Genomic DNA, 18,954 nt, shown 5'->3' on the forward strand with positions numbered 1-18,954 from the left:
ATTAATTTACCTATTTTGGTTTATTAAATATAGTTATATATTACAATTATACATTTTTGTTATTTAAACTATAAATATCATGAATTTATGTTTTTTTTCTCAAAGTGACACATCACCTGAGTTATACTTGTTTTTTTGGTGAATTTTGACACACCAAGCTCAAAAGGTTGTCCATCACTGGGCTAGACCTTGAGGGTTAAGTGGTTCGCCCAGAGTGTCACAGGAAATATGTTTTTCTAAAACTATAAAGGTCTTTGTAAATGCATTTTTAATTTTAGTTTTGATTTTTTCCCCACTGTTATATGATTCTTGTTGTCTCCTTCTCTTCCCTCCTCCCTCCCAAAGTTGACAAGCAATTTCACTGGGTTATACATATATTATCACTCAAATCCTACTTCCATATTGTTCATTTTTTATTTTAATTTTTAAATGTATTATTTTTATATATTTTTTAACCCTTACTTTCTGTCTGTGGAACCAATACTGCATATTGGTTCCAAGGCAGAAGAGTGGTAAAAACTAGGCAATGGGGGTTAAGTGCCCATGGTCACACAGCCAGAAAGTGTCTGAGGCCACATTTGAACCCATGATCTCTGGTCTTCTAAGCCTGCTTCTTCATCCACTGAGCCACCTAGCTGCCTCCTCTACTTAGTTAATCTTACTCACTTATGCCAAAGCCCTTGCCTGATACAGTTAAAAATATAAAGATGCCATGGTTTGGTTAGAATTTGGTGTGAGCTACATGGGTTTTCAGTTCATGAGTTTGGTAGATTTTGTGTTTTCATCTTTCTATTTTATAGTTTGTCCTCTTTACTGGAAACCAGCTAATAATGCAAGTACCATATGGGAAGAGAAGTAGAAATCTAAGAAACTTAATTAATCACCACCAAATCACAACAAACCTTAAAAAATGGAAATTACTTTCTTCACATCATACCTTTTGTTTGGACATGCAGGAAAACATTCAGCTAAATTAGGATTGGAATTAAAGGTGAGGGGAGGAAGTTTCAGACAGCTTTCAGGCATAAACTAACACAAAACTAATGGCATTAGCAAACCCCATCCCTCTGGGCTGAGAGCTGAGCAAGATGCACTCACCATCTGCTATAGTTGAATGAGAACCCCTGGTGCATTCAATGGAATTACTTCCTGAAATAACTTGGGATACATTTTCTGTTCTCCAGCCTCCTTGACCTCTCTGTAGCATTTGAAACTGCTGACCATATTTTTTGAAATCAAAAACAGCAAAGCAAAAGCCTTTCCCCCTTAGTTCTGCAATGCTTCATCTATTCTGGCTCTCTCTCATTTGTCTCACTGAACAGGCTTCTCTTCCTTCTCTAGGTCCATTGTTTGAGTTCCCTGTGTGTTGCCCATAGAATCACAGTCCTTTAGAATTGGAAATAATCTAGGAGATAATCTTGGCATTCCAAGTATAGATGGAAAATGTGATACCCCAAAAGCTCAAGTGATATAACTAAGGCCACGGAGTTCTGTGTAATGGGGATGACAATTAGCTATCACCATGTTTATTTTGCTGACAGTGTTTGTAGAGCCCTTTGAAGTTTGTTAAGTGTTTGTATCTTATTTGAGCTTTGTGAAGACAGGAATACAAGATTCCACCCATTTAATAGGTGTGGAAATTGAGGCCCAGAGGTCATGTGCCTTGTCTATTATCACAAAATTAATGTTAGAGTTAGAATGTGAAATGTCATGTTTTGATCATGATTGTAAATACAATGTTTTTTCTACTATGCCACAGAAACTTCCTCGTTCCCATAGACATGAAAAACAGTAAGATAGCAGAACTGAGATGACAGAATTTCCAGCTCAGTTTCTTCTCCATGATTCCATAGTTTTACCCTGCATTTGAGAGCCTCCATGGTACACAACAGAGCAATAAATTCAGAATCAGAAGAAACCTTGGTTTGAATCCAGGCTCTAATATTTATTAGTCATGGAAGCAGGAGCAAGTCACCTTTCCTCTGAGACTTGGTTAACTCATCTGTAAAATGAGGTTAAGACAAAATGTACTACTTTTTGTTGCTGCATGGCCTTCTTGTTTCTATATATTCATTTCAGTCACATCCAACTCTCTGTGACCCATTGGGGTTTTCTTGGCAGAGATACTGGAGTGGTTTGCCATTTCCTTCTCCAGCTCATTTTACAGATGAGGAAACTGAGGCAAACAGGGTGAAGTGATTTGCCCAAAGGCACACAGCTAGTTAGTGCCTGAGGCCTGATCTGACTCCAGGTGCTATCCATTGGGCTGCCTAGCTGCCCTTTGCTCTGAGGACAGCACTCTGTAAATTATGAAGCATTCTATAAATCTGAATTACTGTTACTCTTCTTCATTTTTTCCCTTGGAGATAGCAAAGTTCAGTGGCTTAGGAATCAAGAGGATCTGAATTAAAATCCTAGCTGTATTACTTTCCTCTGTGAAAAACATAGTATTGGCAAAAGCAATTCCTCACCTTTTGGCAGTCTGGTGAAAACTACAGATTCCTTTACAGAATGCTTTAAAATGCACAGTATCAAATAGATAAATCATAAAGGAAACCAGCTATCTTAAAATAGTTATCAGTAGCTAACATACACATACATATACACATACACATTTGTATATAAAATATATGTTCATTTATATGTACATGTTTCATGTATATATTTTGTCTATGTGTAAATTTATATGTGTATTTAGTTTATATGTATATTTTATATAGCACTTATATGTATAATATATATTTCATGCATGTAAGTGCTTTGTATTAATCAATAAGAGAGAGAGAGAGAGAGAGCAAGAGAGAGAGAGAGAGAGAGAGAGAGAGAGAGAGAGAGAGAGAGAGAGCGAGAGAGAGAGCGCACTTAGGCACTGCATTAAACTTTTTACAAGTGATCCTCAGAACAACTTGGGAGGTAGGTGCTATTAGTCTCCCCATTTTGGGGATGAGGAAACTAATGAGCAAAGAAGGGCTAAGTGACTTGCCCAAGATCCCATGGCTAGTAAGTGTTGGAGACAGGATTTGAACCCAGGTATCCACAGCACTATCTAGCTGCCCTTTAATTTGTCAAACTATTAAAGAAGCAAGTTCATGGATGAAGGTTAAGAACTCCAAGCCAAGATGATCTCCAAGGTCTCTTCCAAAGCTAGGTCTTATGTGACTCATCCATTCTCGTAGATTCAGCCTTTAATCTAATTCTTCAACTTCCCAACCCACTTCTTGTCATAATATGACTCATCATTTCAGCTGCCCAGAGAATATTTTCATTTGGATGCCCTCCTGTCATCTCTAAGTCAACACCTTCCCTGAAAATTTGCTTGCTCCACATCCCAGCTTCCTCATTCTGATCAAGGCTGGCGTCATTCTTCCAGTCTCTAAATTTAAAACCATCTTGAGTCATCTTTGAACCCTTCCCTCTCTCTTTACTCGTTATCCTTTATCAACCACCAAGTCTGGTCATATTCTTCAGACTGACAACAGATTAGTGTTGTTGAACCTCAGACGCATGCTGGAACCCTGGAACCTCCCTGGAAGAACTGATTGTTAAATCTTTGTTGTTAGCATTGGCATCTCAGGAACCAGGACACCTACAAATTAGGGTTTGATTTACTTTGTTGATTACCCAAATGTAGTGAAACTTAAAAGGGGGGTGAGTAGAGCTCCCTGCCCCCAAGAAAGCCAGATGTTAAACATTCACCAGTGTGTCCCTGCGCAAACCCCATTTTCAGCGTGTCATTTCCCCTCTTGGTAAAGCTCTCACAGGTCCCTGCTAGGTCTTGCTCGATGCTATCCAGGGGATAGCATTTTCTTTCTTTTTTTGTATTTTAGACTTTTAATTGGGTTCTTAATTATTTGAAGTCCTCTATACCCTCATATCCTCTTCACTGTGGCTGGTTTTGATGGTGAGACATTTAAATTTCACACTGCTGTAGGCCATTGGAATTCCATTTAAGCTACCCAAGAAAGGGTTTTATGGTACAAGATGGCGTTTGGGTAGAACCATATTTTAATTCAGTTCTTTCCACTGTCCTCTGATGCTTCCCAGTTCAATTTACAGTCATGAAACAAGGTCATGTTCTAAGGACTGGATATGCCAATAGGATAAAGATTCTGATCCTTGCCTTAAAAAAGCTAACATTCTTGCAGGGGACAGGATCTACAAACAAATACTCTTGCACTTGGCAGGCATATCCTAAGATCACAGACCTGGAGATGGAAAGGAACCCCAGAGGCCAGCTGCTCCAACTTCTTCATTTACAGGGAAGCAGGCTGAGGCCTAGGGAGTTAAGTGACTTGCCCAGGGCTACACAGAGACAGGTCTTCTGACTCCAGAATCAATGATCTTTTCCCTTTATGCCATTTTGCATCCCCACCCCACCCCACAGCAGACTATAGGGACATTTGAGGAAGAAAAAATCACTTCTGACCAACGGTAGGCAGGAGCCTTGGGAAAGCTTCAGTCAGCTGAGTTTGGAAGATGAAAATTTCAAAAGGTAGAGATGAACAAGACTATTCCAGGTAAGAGGTAACAACCCCTATAACAGCAAAGAGGTGTGTGAGAGTTAAATTAATTAGAGAATTGATTTAATCAACTAGCTTAATTAAGCCAATGAGTTTGCTGAATTAATTGAATTAATGAGTTTAATTAATGAAAATTTAATAATGAATTAAAGGGAACAACTAGTTTGCACTCCAATTTATCAGGAAGATAGCCTATGTAAATGAGAAAAATATTTCAGAAGGCTAAAAAGGTAGGCTGGAGATAGGAGGAAAGGGAATAAGGATTTATATCATGCCTATTATATGCCAGGCACTGTGCTAAGTGCTTTACAAATATGATCTTATTTGATCCTCACAAGAACCTTGGGAGGTAGGTGCTGTTATAATTTTACAGTTGAGGCAACTGAGGCAAAACAGTGAAGTGATTTCCCTGGGGGAATGCAATTAATGAGTGTTTGAGGCTGGATCTGAATCCAGGTCTCTCAGACTCCAGGCCCACTATGCCTCCTAAGGCAGACTGTGGAAGATCTTAGACATCAGGAGGAGGACTTCTGACCTATGCATTATGAAGATTATTTTGGCAAAAGAATAGTGGATAATAGATTGGAAAGGGAAGAAACTAGAGGCAGAGACACAAGAGAGGAAATTATTGCAATAATCTATATATGTATGTCTTTTTGTTAAATGATACTTTCTCCAGTGTAGGTGGGGAGAGCAGAGAGGAGATACCTGGGAATTTTAAGGTAACAAACAAATTAATTAAAAATAGTCTAGCTAGGAGAGTGTCTATAAATATTTAACTATCAGCTCTCTGAAAAACTGAAATGTGTACAGAACTCTTGTATTAAGTTTTTTCATCACTTTCTTAAACTCAGATAATTCAAAACAATGAATTGAGGCTTGATTTGTAGCATTTGTTGATTTTGGAAGTGTAAATGCTGACAATGAAAATTTAACAACTGGCTCTAGCAAACCTCTGACTCTAGGCAAGAGACAATGAAGCCTTGAAATCGGGAGATGGAGGTGTGATGAGAAAAGAGGTGAGAGAGGCAGGGAGACTGTGCAGGGAGAAATGGCAAGACTGGCCAGATATGGTAGAGGAAGACTAAGAGAGGAGGAAAGATTCACAAGGACCTGTGAAGTTTCAAGCTTTGGTGCCTAAGAGGAGAGTGGCATCAACTGTGACAGACATCAGCGGTAGCAGCAGATGATGAACTCCAAACTCTGCTTAAAGATCAGATTCCTTAGTCTCCGATCTGGAGAACCTGCCCTGAGACTGAGGGGCAACTATCTTCTGTCCCATCCTTCCCACCCAGCCTGGGCTCTTTCTTTGCCTACATCCCCTTCCACATCTGTGGGATGCCTCTGCCCATCCTGAACTGTAACACACGTTATCTGCACACTTAAATTCTGCCACGTGTGCTGTTGGGTTCTATTTCATGGCTATGCTTCGCTTCCTCAGCAGCACTCCTTGAGGGAACCAGCCCCTAGGATGTGGGAGCTTCTTATTATGCAAGTGGACTCAATGGAAGGAAAGCTCTCCCCCACCCCCACCCCCAGCACTGTGTTGGGCATATAAGAGATACTTGAAAAAACAAAAGATCTTTGATTTCACCGGTGTAGTGAATTCCCAGTGAGAAAACTGGTTCTGAAACATAGAGCTGCCTCCACAAGGTATTGAGATATCAAATGACCTGCTTGGGACCACACAGAGAGCAGGGGTCAGAGATGGGTCTTGAACTTGGGTTTTCTTGACTTGGAACACTCCACATACTATCGCTGCCTCTCTTGGCACTCTATAAATGCTTATTAAGAGATATCCACTTAATCATAATTCATGTACAAAAAATAATTGAAGAATGATTGATTCCATGGCAATTTCTTCCCAAGCAGCTCAGCATTGAGACAACTTTGCCCACATAGATCAAATGAAACAAGGTGTGCAAAGTCTTTGTGAACCTTAAACTGTAAGTGTGAGCTATTATTAGTCAAGAGATGACTCTAGACAAAAGGGAAAATGTTGAAAAAATGGTAGCAGTTCATTTGGAAAAGTCAACAAAGGAATAGTGGCACACCTGCTTTTAAGAGGAACCTTGGTTAGTCGTTGAGGCAATAAAGTTGGAGATGTGCAATCTTAAAACACGCACGGCAAACAGTGCAAAATCAAGTTAGAATGTGTATTATTAACTAGTGATCTTAAAAAAACACCTTTCTTCTACAGGCAAAATCCCATCACAACAAATACAGAGAACCCTCCTCTGTAAAGGGAGCCACAATCCCAGGGAAGGCCCACAAGAAAGAACTTTGTAGAGCTCACTACACAAGTTTCTGGACAACAAATGGAAAGAATAGTCTCTTCCTAGTCTTAGCTCACATGATAGTTACTTATTATAGAGAAAGAACTTGTTTGACAACTTGATTATCATGTGTTTTAAGTCCTCCCCACAAATAACTTTGTTTTATGTTCACTTAACATTCAACTTTTTGAAAATGCTCACCTGATGTGACATACTGGCCAGAAGAGTCAGGAAAAACTAGGCTCCGGGCTGGGCCCCACAACTAGTGAGATTTTTAGGAGAGCCCAGAGAGATCCCCAGCAAGCCCCGGGTAGCTCTCTGGGAGTCAGGTCAGGGCTTGGCCAGAAGGAGTTCCTTCCCCTGGGCTGGGCCAGAACTCCAGGTTATCGAGTCCTGTTCCCTCACTTTAGAGATGATGGAACTACCTGACATCACATAGTGATCCTGAATTTAAACTTGGGGCCTCTGACTCTACCCTGAGCCATTTCTATGGCACTCAGAGCCTTCAGGATTAACATGGCATCTCATAGATCATTACCTTCTAAGGGGGGGCAGTCACAAAAAAGCAGGTCTCCTGAGGGGTCTCTTTGTCTCTATCTCTCTGTCTCTTTTTGTCCCTGTCTTCTTTCTCTTTCTATATGTCTGTCTCTGTCTCTTGATAAAAACCTTGACCTTCTTAGTATCCATGGGAATTCACAGCACTGCATCGTCCCGACTTCAGGCCTGGCGCTCTATCCACTGTGCTACCTAGCTGCCCTGAAATGTCTTTCTAAAGAAGCATCAGAGAATGATTACTTTCCAACTCTCCCTCCCTCAAATATACCAACCACCTACACAAACCCACCTAAAATGCCAGGAGTCACACAAATAGATCTAGGGCTGTGGAAGGAGGGGGTGGGGGAGTTGGAAAGGCTCTGAATCCCTCCAACTGAATGGAATCATAGTTTCAGACCTTGAAGGCAATCTTCAAGGCCATCAGAATAGGAAGAGGCTCCCTGGCCCTTTCTCTTAGATCATATCCTCTATCTCTTGGATTCAAATAGATTCTAGTGCCTCAGGTGGAGAACAAGAATTCTAGTGGTATATTTTCATCAAATTCCTTTCCAACCTGGCCATTTGGACATCCTGCAGCCTTTGTTATGTAGGGATTTTACCTGTTGTAACGAATGCCTCACACGCAGACACCCCCTGCCCCACCAAGAGCCACAGCACCCAAACACTCACAGCAATGGAATCTTTTTGCTTTCAAAGTCTTCAAGAAGCAGATATTCCTCTCCTTCTTCAGAAACAAAAGAGGACCCTTGGCTGGTTTATAATTACATAAGAAATGGAGCAAGTCACATTGACACATCAGTGAAATCTTGTAGGCAAGACAAGTCTGCAACAGAGGCTAAGTAGGACACCTACCCGGGACAAGCCTCCTGGGAGGACCCTGCAACCCAGCAAGAACTCTCCTATCACTGCCCTCCATACACGACATTAACCCTGCAGAGCCAGACAGTGGATCTCCAACCTGGAGTTGCTAAAACTGCCAAAGGACAACATTTTAAAAAAATGAGACAGTGCAGGATTTTACCTTGTAGGCTCAAGCTTCTTGCTTTGACAGTTGATGAGCAAGAGGTAGTCTTGGGGGTCATCCTGAATAGGAAGAGGCTCCAGGTGCGATGGTAAGTTAATTAGCTGATAGGGAGGAGGTAGAGTGCCAGAGGAGGGGTCCATCTGCATGGAGGGCGGAGATGTACTCACAGCTAAGGGGAAGTCGGAAGAGGCCTGCAAAGGGCCAGGGGGCTTCACTGGATCTGGAAGGCAAGACACAAATACCAAGGGGTTAGTCTCTCTTGTCCCATTTCAAGGAATTTTTTCTTGGCATTATAGATTTAGGCAGGATGGCTCCTCAGAGTTCATACTCTCTGTCTGCTTCATTAGACTGACGAGGAAACTGAGGCCCAAGGGGTGAAGTGACGTCTCCACAGTCGTACAGGGTGTAAGTGAATTAGCAAGGATTAGAATCTAAATTTTCAGTGGCTATATATTATCAAATTGATCAACAGGGATTTAGTAAGGACCTACTAAACAGGTGCTTGATAAATAAATTCAACATGTTGGTGAAATAAATGCCTTTAAGAATTAAATTTTAGTATAATTTTTTAATTTTATTATATGTTATATATTAAATTTAAATAAATACATGTATTGCTTAACTAAAATTAAGATTACGGTTAAATTGATAAGTTAAATGTAGTGCTTAAATGTCTTAGAGAAATTAAATCTATCAGCATAAAATTTTATTATGAATTTTAAGTTTATTATAACTAATAAATTATGTTTGATGTTTTAATATTATACATTATTGCATGTTAAATTTAAATAAATACATTTGTTACTTAACTAAAATCAAGATTATAATTAAATTAATAAGTTAAATATATTGCTTAACTACATTTCTTTGAAGAAATTTATTTATTATAAATTATATGCTTATGATTTTAACACATTACAACTTTTCCATTTTAATAATGCACTTTTATACACTAAATTTAAGTAAATTCATTGCTTAAATGAAATTAAGATTATTGTCAAATCAATGAAGCATTTATTTAAGCATTTACTAAATACATTCTTAGTAAGTTTAATGTATTTCTTAAATATGTTTCTTTAAAAAATTAAACTTATCACAATTTATTATAAATTTTTTTAGATTTATCATTTAAACAGTAATTATACATTTATTATTTTTAAATAAATTTAACATTTTTAATTACTTAAAACTTAAGATTGTGCTAGGAATTGGAGAGATACAAGTACAAAAAAGGAAACAATCCTTATTCACAGAGAACTTGTATTTTACTGGGGAAGGCCACAAACAAACATATAAAAACAGATACAGCATAAATACAAGTACACACCATGTGTGTTAATTAAAAAGTGGTTTAGGAGAGGGCACTGATAGCTGGCAGAGAAGGAAAGACTTTCTGCAGAAGATGCTGAGCCACAACATAAAGAGAAGGGATCTTTGAGGGGGAGGATGTGCACACCAGTCTTGGGGGATTGACACTGCAAAGAAGACAAGATGGAAGACAGCATCATGTGAGAGGAGAAATGGAAGGGTAGGTTGGGTGACTCATAGTGAAGAAAGAAAAGTGATGTCCAATACCCTTTCTCTGAACCTTGTAATTTTCCCTTTGTTCTACTTGAAAAGCTTTAGGAAGATAAAGAAGACTACTTTATCTGAACCAAATACTGTTTAACTCAACTTCTCTTTTTTTCTTTTGAAAATTTTAAAATTTTGAAAATTTTAAAATTAAAAAAAAAATCCTACAACACTCTGCAATTGTTTGACAGTCCTGTATCCATGTGGGAAGAGTGCTCTTTCAGCAGGTAGAGGATTTGTATTTGAATTCCCATTCTGATACCACCTGTTTTGACAATTGTTGGATGGACTATGGAATGATACTACATTATTAGGGGGACTATGAAGTGGTCCAACTGCTCTGGAAAACAATGTGGAGCTATACCTCAAAACTGAGCATTATACTTTGACTGTGATCTACATCTCCCCAAGAAATCAAAGGCAGAGAAAGAACTCAAATGTGCAAAAATATTTAGAGCAGCTCTTTTTGCAGTAGCCAAGAAATGCAAACAAAATAGGAGTTCATCTACTGGGGAATGAGTGAACAAATTATGGTATATGAATGAATGTTACTGTGCCACAAAAATAAAAGGGTGGGCTTCAGAGAAACCTGGGAGGTCTTGTGTGAATGTATACAGAGTAAAGTGAGAGGAACCAGGACAATGATTTATAGGATGATAATACTACAAAGGGAAACAACTGTCAAAGACATAAAAATTAAGTTTAATATGATGAGCGGTGATGGCCTAGAGTTGCTGTCTGAGGCATTTTTAGAAATGGGCAATGAAGGGATTTGTTTTGGGTGACTATTTGTCATGAGGGAAGGCCTTTTTATTTGAACGGCACACAGGGGAAAGTCAGAGTTTCACAGGCAATCTCTTCTGTTGGTTTTATAAGCATATGTTTGTGCTTGTTGGTTTTTGTCAAGTTTGTGATAATTAAAAGAAAAAAATGAAATTGTATGAGCAGACTTTGCTTGACTATGCAGAGTACTTCAGCTTCTTTCTAGCAAGAGAAGCAGTGAGTCTCCTAGGGAGGCCTATTCCTTAATTAAACCCTCTGTTATCATGGTTGAAAGCAGGGCTGTAGTAACAGCAGTGATCTAGCCCTTGGTCCTGAAATTATATTATTTTGCATTTGCTCTCTTGTATCTAATATTTCAGCATTTTTCTTCAGAAGTCATAGAAAAAGGCAAAAACAAATAGCCCACTAAAAATAGGAACAATAAAAACAAAATCCATTTCCACCTACAAAAGGTGCCCCACAAATGAGTTAATTTTACTACATAATTGGTGGCAGCTGTATGACCATAGCATCCTGAGACCAAAGGTCTAGCATTGGAAAGGACCTTAGAGGCCATCTAAACTCAACTCCCTATTTACATATGTTACCATCTGCCCAGGGAAGCGAGGTGGCACAGTGGATAGAAAGCCAAGTCTAGAGTCAGGAGCATTCATTTTCCTGAGATCAAATCCAGCCTCAGATACTTATCAGCTATGAGATCCTAAACAAGTCACTTAACCCTGTTTGCCTCAGTTTCCTCATCTGACAAATGAGCTGGAGAAGGAAATGGCAAACCACTGTGCCAAGGAAATCCCAAATGGGGTCACAAAGAATTGGACAGGACTGAAATAACTGAATACCAACAACACCAGCTCTGACTTCTTTAGAAAGGAGAGACAGATTGGACACAGGTGTAGTATCAAGAGGGCACACGGTGTGAGCGCTTAGGTACCCACACTCCCTACTGTGTGGAGACTTTCTAATTCCAAAACTTTCAGATACTTTGTCAGATTAGTCACTTGGCATCTTGGGGAAAAAAACCCAACTCTTGCTGCTGCTTCACTGAGGCGTGGCTATGACCCCAGATTCTTGAGGCCATGCCAGGGAAGCACACACCCTGGTGACTTTTACCAGGCTGATATGGCATTAAGTAGGGGTCAGTCCAGACACCAGGTGTCTGCTTTAGCCAAGAAGCTCTCAGAAGAAGAAAACAGGCCACTAATTTAAGGAAGAGGATAAAACCTTTCAGGGCCCTACCATCTATGTTCCTGTGCCCATCTACAAACACCACCTTTGCCTCCATGACTGAGCTGCCTTCTCTCATCCTGGGACATTTAACCTGACCCCTCACTCTGGGAAGTGCCTTCTTGGGGGACAGCTCCAGGCCCACTACTCTGGCCTTCTCACCTGGAGGGCCACCAGGTCCCTTTATATGCCATCTTCTCCCATCAGAAGACCCGAAGGTCCTTGAAACTAGGAATGATTTCTTTTTGCTCATATAATGCTTCACCTGAGCACAGTGCCTGGCAACCAGCAAACCCTTGTAAATACCTGTTGCCTGCCAACAGATGGTATTGTTCTTAGGGTCCTATGCTTAGGGAAACTATTGGAAGAGATGAAATCTATCTCTACTGACATTCCTGCTTTAAATGGAAATAGAAGATAAAGGAAAAGCTGTCTGTCTGTCTATCTATCTATCTATCTATCTATCTATCTATCTATCTATCTATCTCTATCCATCCATCTATCCATCTATCGAAGTGTGATTCCAGGTTTCTTGGGAGAAAGGAACATAAGAGTCAATAACATTGGTTTTGGTGGGCTTCCAAAGGCAACAAGAAGCATTGTTTGATGAGATACTGGTAATGCCCACAAGTAACCCAACATCATGAACATGGAAGCTTACAGCTTCTGGCCCCATCTGTTGTTGCATAATGTGAACCAGAGAAATTCAATAAGGAACTTAAGAAAAGTATATATGCTAAATCAACATACAGATGAGTTGTTCAAATACATCAATGAAAGGAATTTCTACACAGGGAGCTCCCTACACTAATTAAAGAACAGGTTTGGACCAAAAAACAAACCAAAACTTTCTATTTTCATCAACAATGAATTCTGCCATCATTGTAAAAATGTCATCATCAATGTAAAATAAAAAGCTAGCTGTATTTCAATATTGATTTCCTTTGTCATCATATAGCTACATATTTTAATCAAACATTATTCTGAGAAGGGATATATAAGCTTCTCTATACTACCAAAGGGATCCCTGACATCCCCAAAGGTAAAAACCAATGTTCTTCAACTTCAGAATTTTGGGTGAGAAAGAAACCTGGGAGTCACCTACATCAATTTCTTTATTTATTTTAAGGATAAGATAAGTGACTTGTCAAGGCCTCAGGGCCAGTTAATAGCAGAGTTGGGATTTGAATTTCAAATTTCTTTTCTGCTACAACTTCCAAAGGCACTTAAGAAAAGGGCAGTTAGACTTGACCAGAAGGTCTCTGTGGTGAAGATATAGTGTGAAAGGCACCGGAGTGATTCCACTTGAGATGTCTACCTCAAAGCATTTAAAATTCCTAAAGAGAGTAAAAGATAGTGGACAATCCTGGATAATACTTTTACCCCAAATAGGAAACTAAGAAGACACCACCAACTATGTTTCATACACTAGTTCTCTCATCTACAGAAAATCTTTATAAGGGGGCAGCTGGGTAGCTCAGTGGATTGAGAGCCAGGCCTAGAGATGGGAGGTCCTAGGTTCAAATCTGGTCTCAGCCACTTCCCAGCTATGTGACCCTGGGCAAGTCACTTGACCCCCATTGCCTACCCTTACCACTCTTCTGCCTTGGAGCCAATACACAGTATTGACTCCAAGACAGAAGGTAAGGGTTTTAAAAAAAAGGAAAAAAAATCTTTATGAGTAGAGTCAATGCACATATCAAAGCTGTCCTTGATCAAATGGGAACAGATACATGACATTCTTTTAGAAAATCTTATATTTAGAGGCACACAACTGACCAAGAGGTCTAGGGAATATATTATTCTTATAGATCTACTTCTTGCTGAGATTTCCATTTGACTGGACTTGATGGATTTAAGTCCTGGATTCAGTGATTAACAGTTGGACATGGGCAAGTCATTCCTTTTTTTTTCAGACTTCACTGTCCTCATTTGTAAGAGATTAGGGATAACCTGCAAAGTCCATGTAAGGAAGCTGTTGGGGAGAGATTTTTAAGCCTCTAAGTGTTACAGAAATGTGAGTTGTTACTATAGAGGTGTTACCTACAAAGAAGAAATCACAGATACACATAAAAATATGCAAACAATTTATTAATGTTCATGTCCTTGTGGGTAAGCAGTACAAAATACATATGCACGTTGTACATACAAAATCAGGTAGACTCCTTTTATGGGTTCAAATAGGATCATACACACTTACTAGCTATGTGATCCTGGACAAGTCACTTCACCGTGCTTGCCTCAGTTTCCTCATCTGTCAAATGAGCAGAAGAAGGAAATGGCAAACCACTCCAGTATCTCTGCCAAGAAAACCCCAAATGGGGTCATGAAAAATCAGGCAGGACTGAAACAGTTGAACAACAACAACACTCACAAATATATATGCACGCATTTCCTATTCTGATAGTGACCAAATAAATAGATTGGACAAAGTCCAATTTTCATACCCAGTATGCATTCTTAATATTGAAAGAAAACCCATCTTAAACTATAAATATCTTCCTCCAATAAGATTAATTTCCTTTTTAAGTCAACTGCTTCTTCCTTTCAAGAGTCAGCTTTGCAAACCTTGACAGAATAATTTTAACTAATGCCCCAAATCCTTTATTGAGTTCTAGTTTGGCACCCTCCTTCCTAGATAGATAGAGGTCACCTAATCCAATACCCTCTCCCCACCTCCCCATTTCATAGATAAGGAAAATCAGTCCCAGATTTGCTCTGCCTGTGATCTCTCAGGTACTAGGTGGGAAAGCCAGGATTCTGTTGTGGCCAAGGCTCCCAATTCCAAATTCCATATTCTTTCCACTGCTGGCTCTCTCCATTTCCTGAGGTCCCAAGCCTATACCATGGCACACTTCCCAAAAAAGCTCCCAACAATATTTTTAAAATAGGGACAAAAAACTGCATTATCCACAGTTCTCCTAAAAGTACTGATATGCAATAAAAATTTCTCTCCTTTACAATAAAACAAACCAACCTAAAAAGCTACAACAAAGCCACAAGAACTTTTCAATTAAAAGATTTTCTCAGATGATGCCTGGAGACGAGAGCCTTCCACACTTGGCACATAGAATGTTCATTCTCTGAGCAAATGGTTCATTAAGAGAATCCTCCTCCTGATGCCACTTAAGGCCCTCAACCAAAGACAATTCCACTCTGAGGCTTTTTCTTGCCTGCTGCTGTTTTTATTGGGATTCACTCAGCCTGAAGAAATCTCTGATCTGTACCTTTCAGGAATCATCTATTTTTCCAAGCCCTTCAAATAGATTAATCCATTCTTTTCCCTACCATAATCTTCCTCCCTGGCTTCCAGACAGAAGATAACAAGGCAAAGGAAGGGAGGGAAAAAGAACAAGAATTTATATAGCTCCTGCTCAGTGCCAGGTCCTGAGCTAAACACTTTACAACTATTAGATCCTCACAACAACCCTGCAAAATAGGAGCTGTTATCATCACCATTTTACAGTCAAGAAAACTCTACAGTTAAGTTAAAAAAAAGTCAAGTGATTTGCTCTGCCGCATACTGCCAGTAGCTATTGTGGTCACAGTTGAACTCAGTTTTTCCTGTTTCTGAACCCAGTGCCACTGTGTCACCTCCAACAATTGACATATATTAATTTCACATCCCTTCCCTTCTTTTGTCTGGATCTGTGATTTTACTTGTGTAGAGAACTCTGAAATTCTCTCTGATGTTGAAGACTGAAAGCTGATTTGTAACTGAGATTTTTTGGGGGGTGTGAGGCTATTTGCCTCAATTTCTCATCTGTAAAATAGGGGCACACTGAAATGGCAAACCAATCCAGTATCTTTGCCAAAAAAAACCCCACAGACAAAAGGAAAGACATGGTAGGGAAACACTGGAGTGGTCCTACTCAACTGGCAAAGAGTGAAATGAAAGGAGGTAGTGAGAAAAATCTCAGGGGGTAAGGAGAGAAGGGCATTTCCTTCTTTGGGGCTATAAAGTGTTAGATATTCTGACTGAACCTACATGACCCTCATGAGCAGCATGATACCAGTAGGGGAAATTCTTATACCATGGGATAGTCATAAAGCCCTTGACATCCCTGTACCTACTAGATACACAAAGGTTTATTTAAGGGAATTTAATGCACCAGAATTAACAGGTGACACAGCACAAATCTGATCTAAGGCAACTATTTGCCCAAATCTCAAAGAAGGATTTAAGAAAAATATAGATGTCCCTGAGAGCCAAGGAAAAAGAGAACAGGGATGATCCTTGCACACCTAACACACTGACCTCCCTAAGCTAGAGTTAGAGTAACTATCAGCTCAAGGTCACAGGCTTAGCATGAGGTAGAAAGGACCTCATGTCATCTAGTTCAATCCCTTTTGTTTTACAGACAGGGAAACTGAGGCCCAGGGACTTTAAGTGATTTATCCAAGGTCATTCAGGTAGTAAACAGGTGACATTTGAACCCAGGTCCTCTGACTCCAGAGCCAATGCTCATTGGACTGCCTTTTTAAAAAAATAACCAGAAAATAACCTCACCATTTTAAATTCAATCACTTTTCCTTTTAGATTCTGATTCATTAGAATCTTCATGGAAGTTCTGTTCCAGTTTATTCTTTGCACAGAAATACCTTGCAACCCCCCTTCCCAAAAGCCATACAGTAAATGAATTGAGCAGCTCTTACTGAGGGGACTGAGGAACAAAGAGAAGGTAAGAAATCATCCCACAGCGGGTAATCCCTCCTGCTGTTGATTCATTTATTCACACAATGGGAAACTCTTCTCACCTTCAAATTCCCCTGCCAACAAATAGTAAACATTATTATACCCCTCCTGCATGAAGAAGATGTTGCTATTTATGAACAAGAGCAGGGTACAAAAATTATAGAGGATTTCAAGTTGGAAGATAATCCCTTCATCTTATTTTTCAGAATTATTGATGCCTTTTGTTCATTCCAAAGTTGTTTCCAGGTAATAACAAAAACAGCTCCATTTCTACAATGCTTTAGGGTTCAAGTGCTTCATAAACATTACCTCATTTTATGCTCCCAACAGGCCTGGAAAGGAAGGAACCTTTATTCCTATTTTACAGATGAGGAAACACAAATTATGTGATTTGCCCAGGGTCTTGTAGCTAGCATCTGAGTCACATTTGAACTCACACTTTCCTGGTGTCATGTCTACTACCCAGGTGCAGCTACCATATTCCCCTTCCCTAAATAGTGCTTTTCCTGGTAATAAAGAAAACCAGCTAAGCAAAAATACTCACTCTAGAGACTTGATCTGATGTTGTATGCAACAGTCTACACCTGTAACTTCTAGCACTCCCAAATAAAAAGAGCCTGGGGTGTTTCTTCAGTATTTCTCTGGGGGCCCAGGATCAATAATTTTATTTTAGGGACAAGGCAACAAAGCCACAGAAAACTTTGGTTACTTATCAACCAGTACAGAAGCAGAAGAGGCAGAATTTATTCAGCCTACTATGTACTGGAAGCCAAGTTGAAAATTAAGGGGAAAAAAGGCAAGCCTTTAAGGAGCTTGCATAGAAAATTAAATTTAAAAATTAATTTGAGGCGGGGGACTAAAAACTGATGTATGACAACAGGTCTCCCCATAGGAAGTTTGAACCCTGGTCTTTGAACTCCAAGTGTAATGGTATTCCCACTGTACTACCACACCTTTTTTTATATCCTACTCACAATGTGGATTACTGATGAGAACAAAACAGAACAAAGACATTTTCCATTATGTTTGCATTAAGTGAGGATAGGATAGCTATGAAGACATATGCCAACTTCCAAAACCATCAGTGTCCCAGAAGAGATTTTAGGAATAATGTAGTGCTGAAAAATAAGAGGAAGGGATCATCTTCCAACTGGAAATCTTCTATGAATTTTTGTACTTCAGCTCTTAGTCATAAAACAGCAACACCTTCTCCATAAGGAAGGGGAAAGATGTTACGAAGTGCCCCAGCTTTAGCCACAACATGCTTCCTTGGCCCATTTTTTTGTTTCAGAGCTATTTCACGTGAGCAAATCTGCTGTGCTTAATGTTACATATTTGAGAATGAAAACAGCCTTATACAGGACAAAACCTCTGTCCAAAGGTAACCAACAGGCTTGAGGGGGAAAATCCTGCTTCAGCCTCCAGGGTCATGAGATCGGTTTGGCCTGCCCACATTCTGGAAGTGGTGCTCAGGGTTGGCCTGAGCCCGACCAGCTTACTGCTGCTTTGGATCAATGCTGGCCTCGAATTTCTGAGAACTAAATGCTCAGCTTGGGTGTGCTTCAGAATGCTAAAAATTATGCTCCCTCTTCCTAGCAGAAGACCAGAAGAATGCAATGGATCCCCATAAAGACATGAGGAGCTGCTAGGGCAAAATCCTAATTGAAGGTTACCTAACAAGTGGATAATGCCTAATAAGAGAAAATATCATGAGTTGTTCTGCTGATTACTAAATGAAGGAACATACAAACAATAGGAATATCTCCCTCCTCCTCAACTCTTATTTTTTATTCAGTTTTATTAGCTTGAAACCAAATGTACTTAGTAAGCCCTATAAGTCTGCCTGGATTGAAGTGTGTGAATAAGAAAAACTGTCTAAAATGAATGTTAGGGGCAGCTAGATGGCTCAGTGGATAGAGGCCTATGGACAGGAGAGCCTGGGTTCAAATCTGGCCTCAGATACTTCCTAGCTGTGTAGTCCTGGGCAAGTTACTTAACCTCATTGCCTGACCCTTACTGCCTTTCTACCTTAGAACAAATATTTAGTATTGATTCTAGGATGGAAGGTAAGGGAGAAGGAAGGAAGGAAAGAAGAATGGAAGGAAGGAAGGAAAGAAGGAAGGAAGGAAAAAATAAAGGAAGGAAGGAAGGAAGGAAGGAAGGAAGGAAGGAAGGAAGGAAGGAAGGAAGGAAGGAAGGAAGGAGGCAGAAAGGAAGGAAGGAAGGACAGAGAGAGAGAGAGAGAGAGAGAGAGAGAGAGAGAGAGAGAGAGAGAGAGAGAGAGAGAGAGAGAGAGAGAGAGAG

The 18,954-nt window shown here is 39.8% G+C and overlaps 1 protein-coding gene across 1 annotated transcript in view; it reads right to left on the reverse strand.

Moving 5' to 3' along the window:
* GAB1 (GRB2 associated binding protein 1) overlaps window positions 1-18,954 on the reverse strand; it is a gene marked incomplete at its 5' end in the record, with an annotated part of 57,031 nt that overhangs the window by 29,828 nt on the left and 8,249 nt on the right. The window contains one exon of the mRNA XM_044682271.1: window positions 8,373-8,595. Within this exon, the coding sequence (XP_044538206.1) occupies window positions 8,373-8,595 (223 nt within the window). The remainder of the gene's footprint in view (window positions 1-8,372; window positions 8,596-18,954) is intronic.

This window comes from Gracilinanus agilis, chromosome 6, assembly GCF_016433145.1.
Source record: "Gracilinanus agilis isolate LMUSP501 chromosome 6, AgileGrace, whole genome shotgun sequence".
NCBI lineage: Eukaryota > Metazoa > Chordata > Mammalia > Didelphimorphia > Didelphidae > Gracilinanus > Gracilinanus agilis.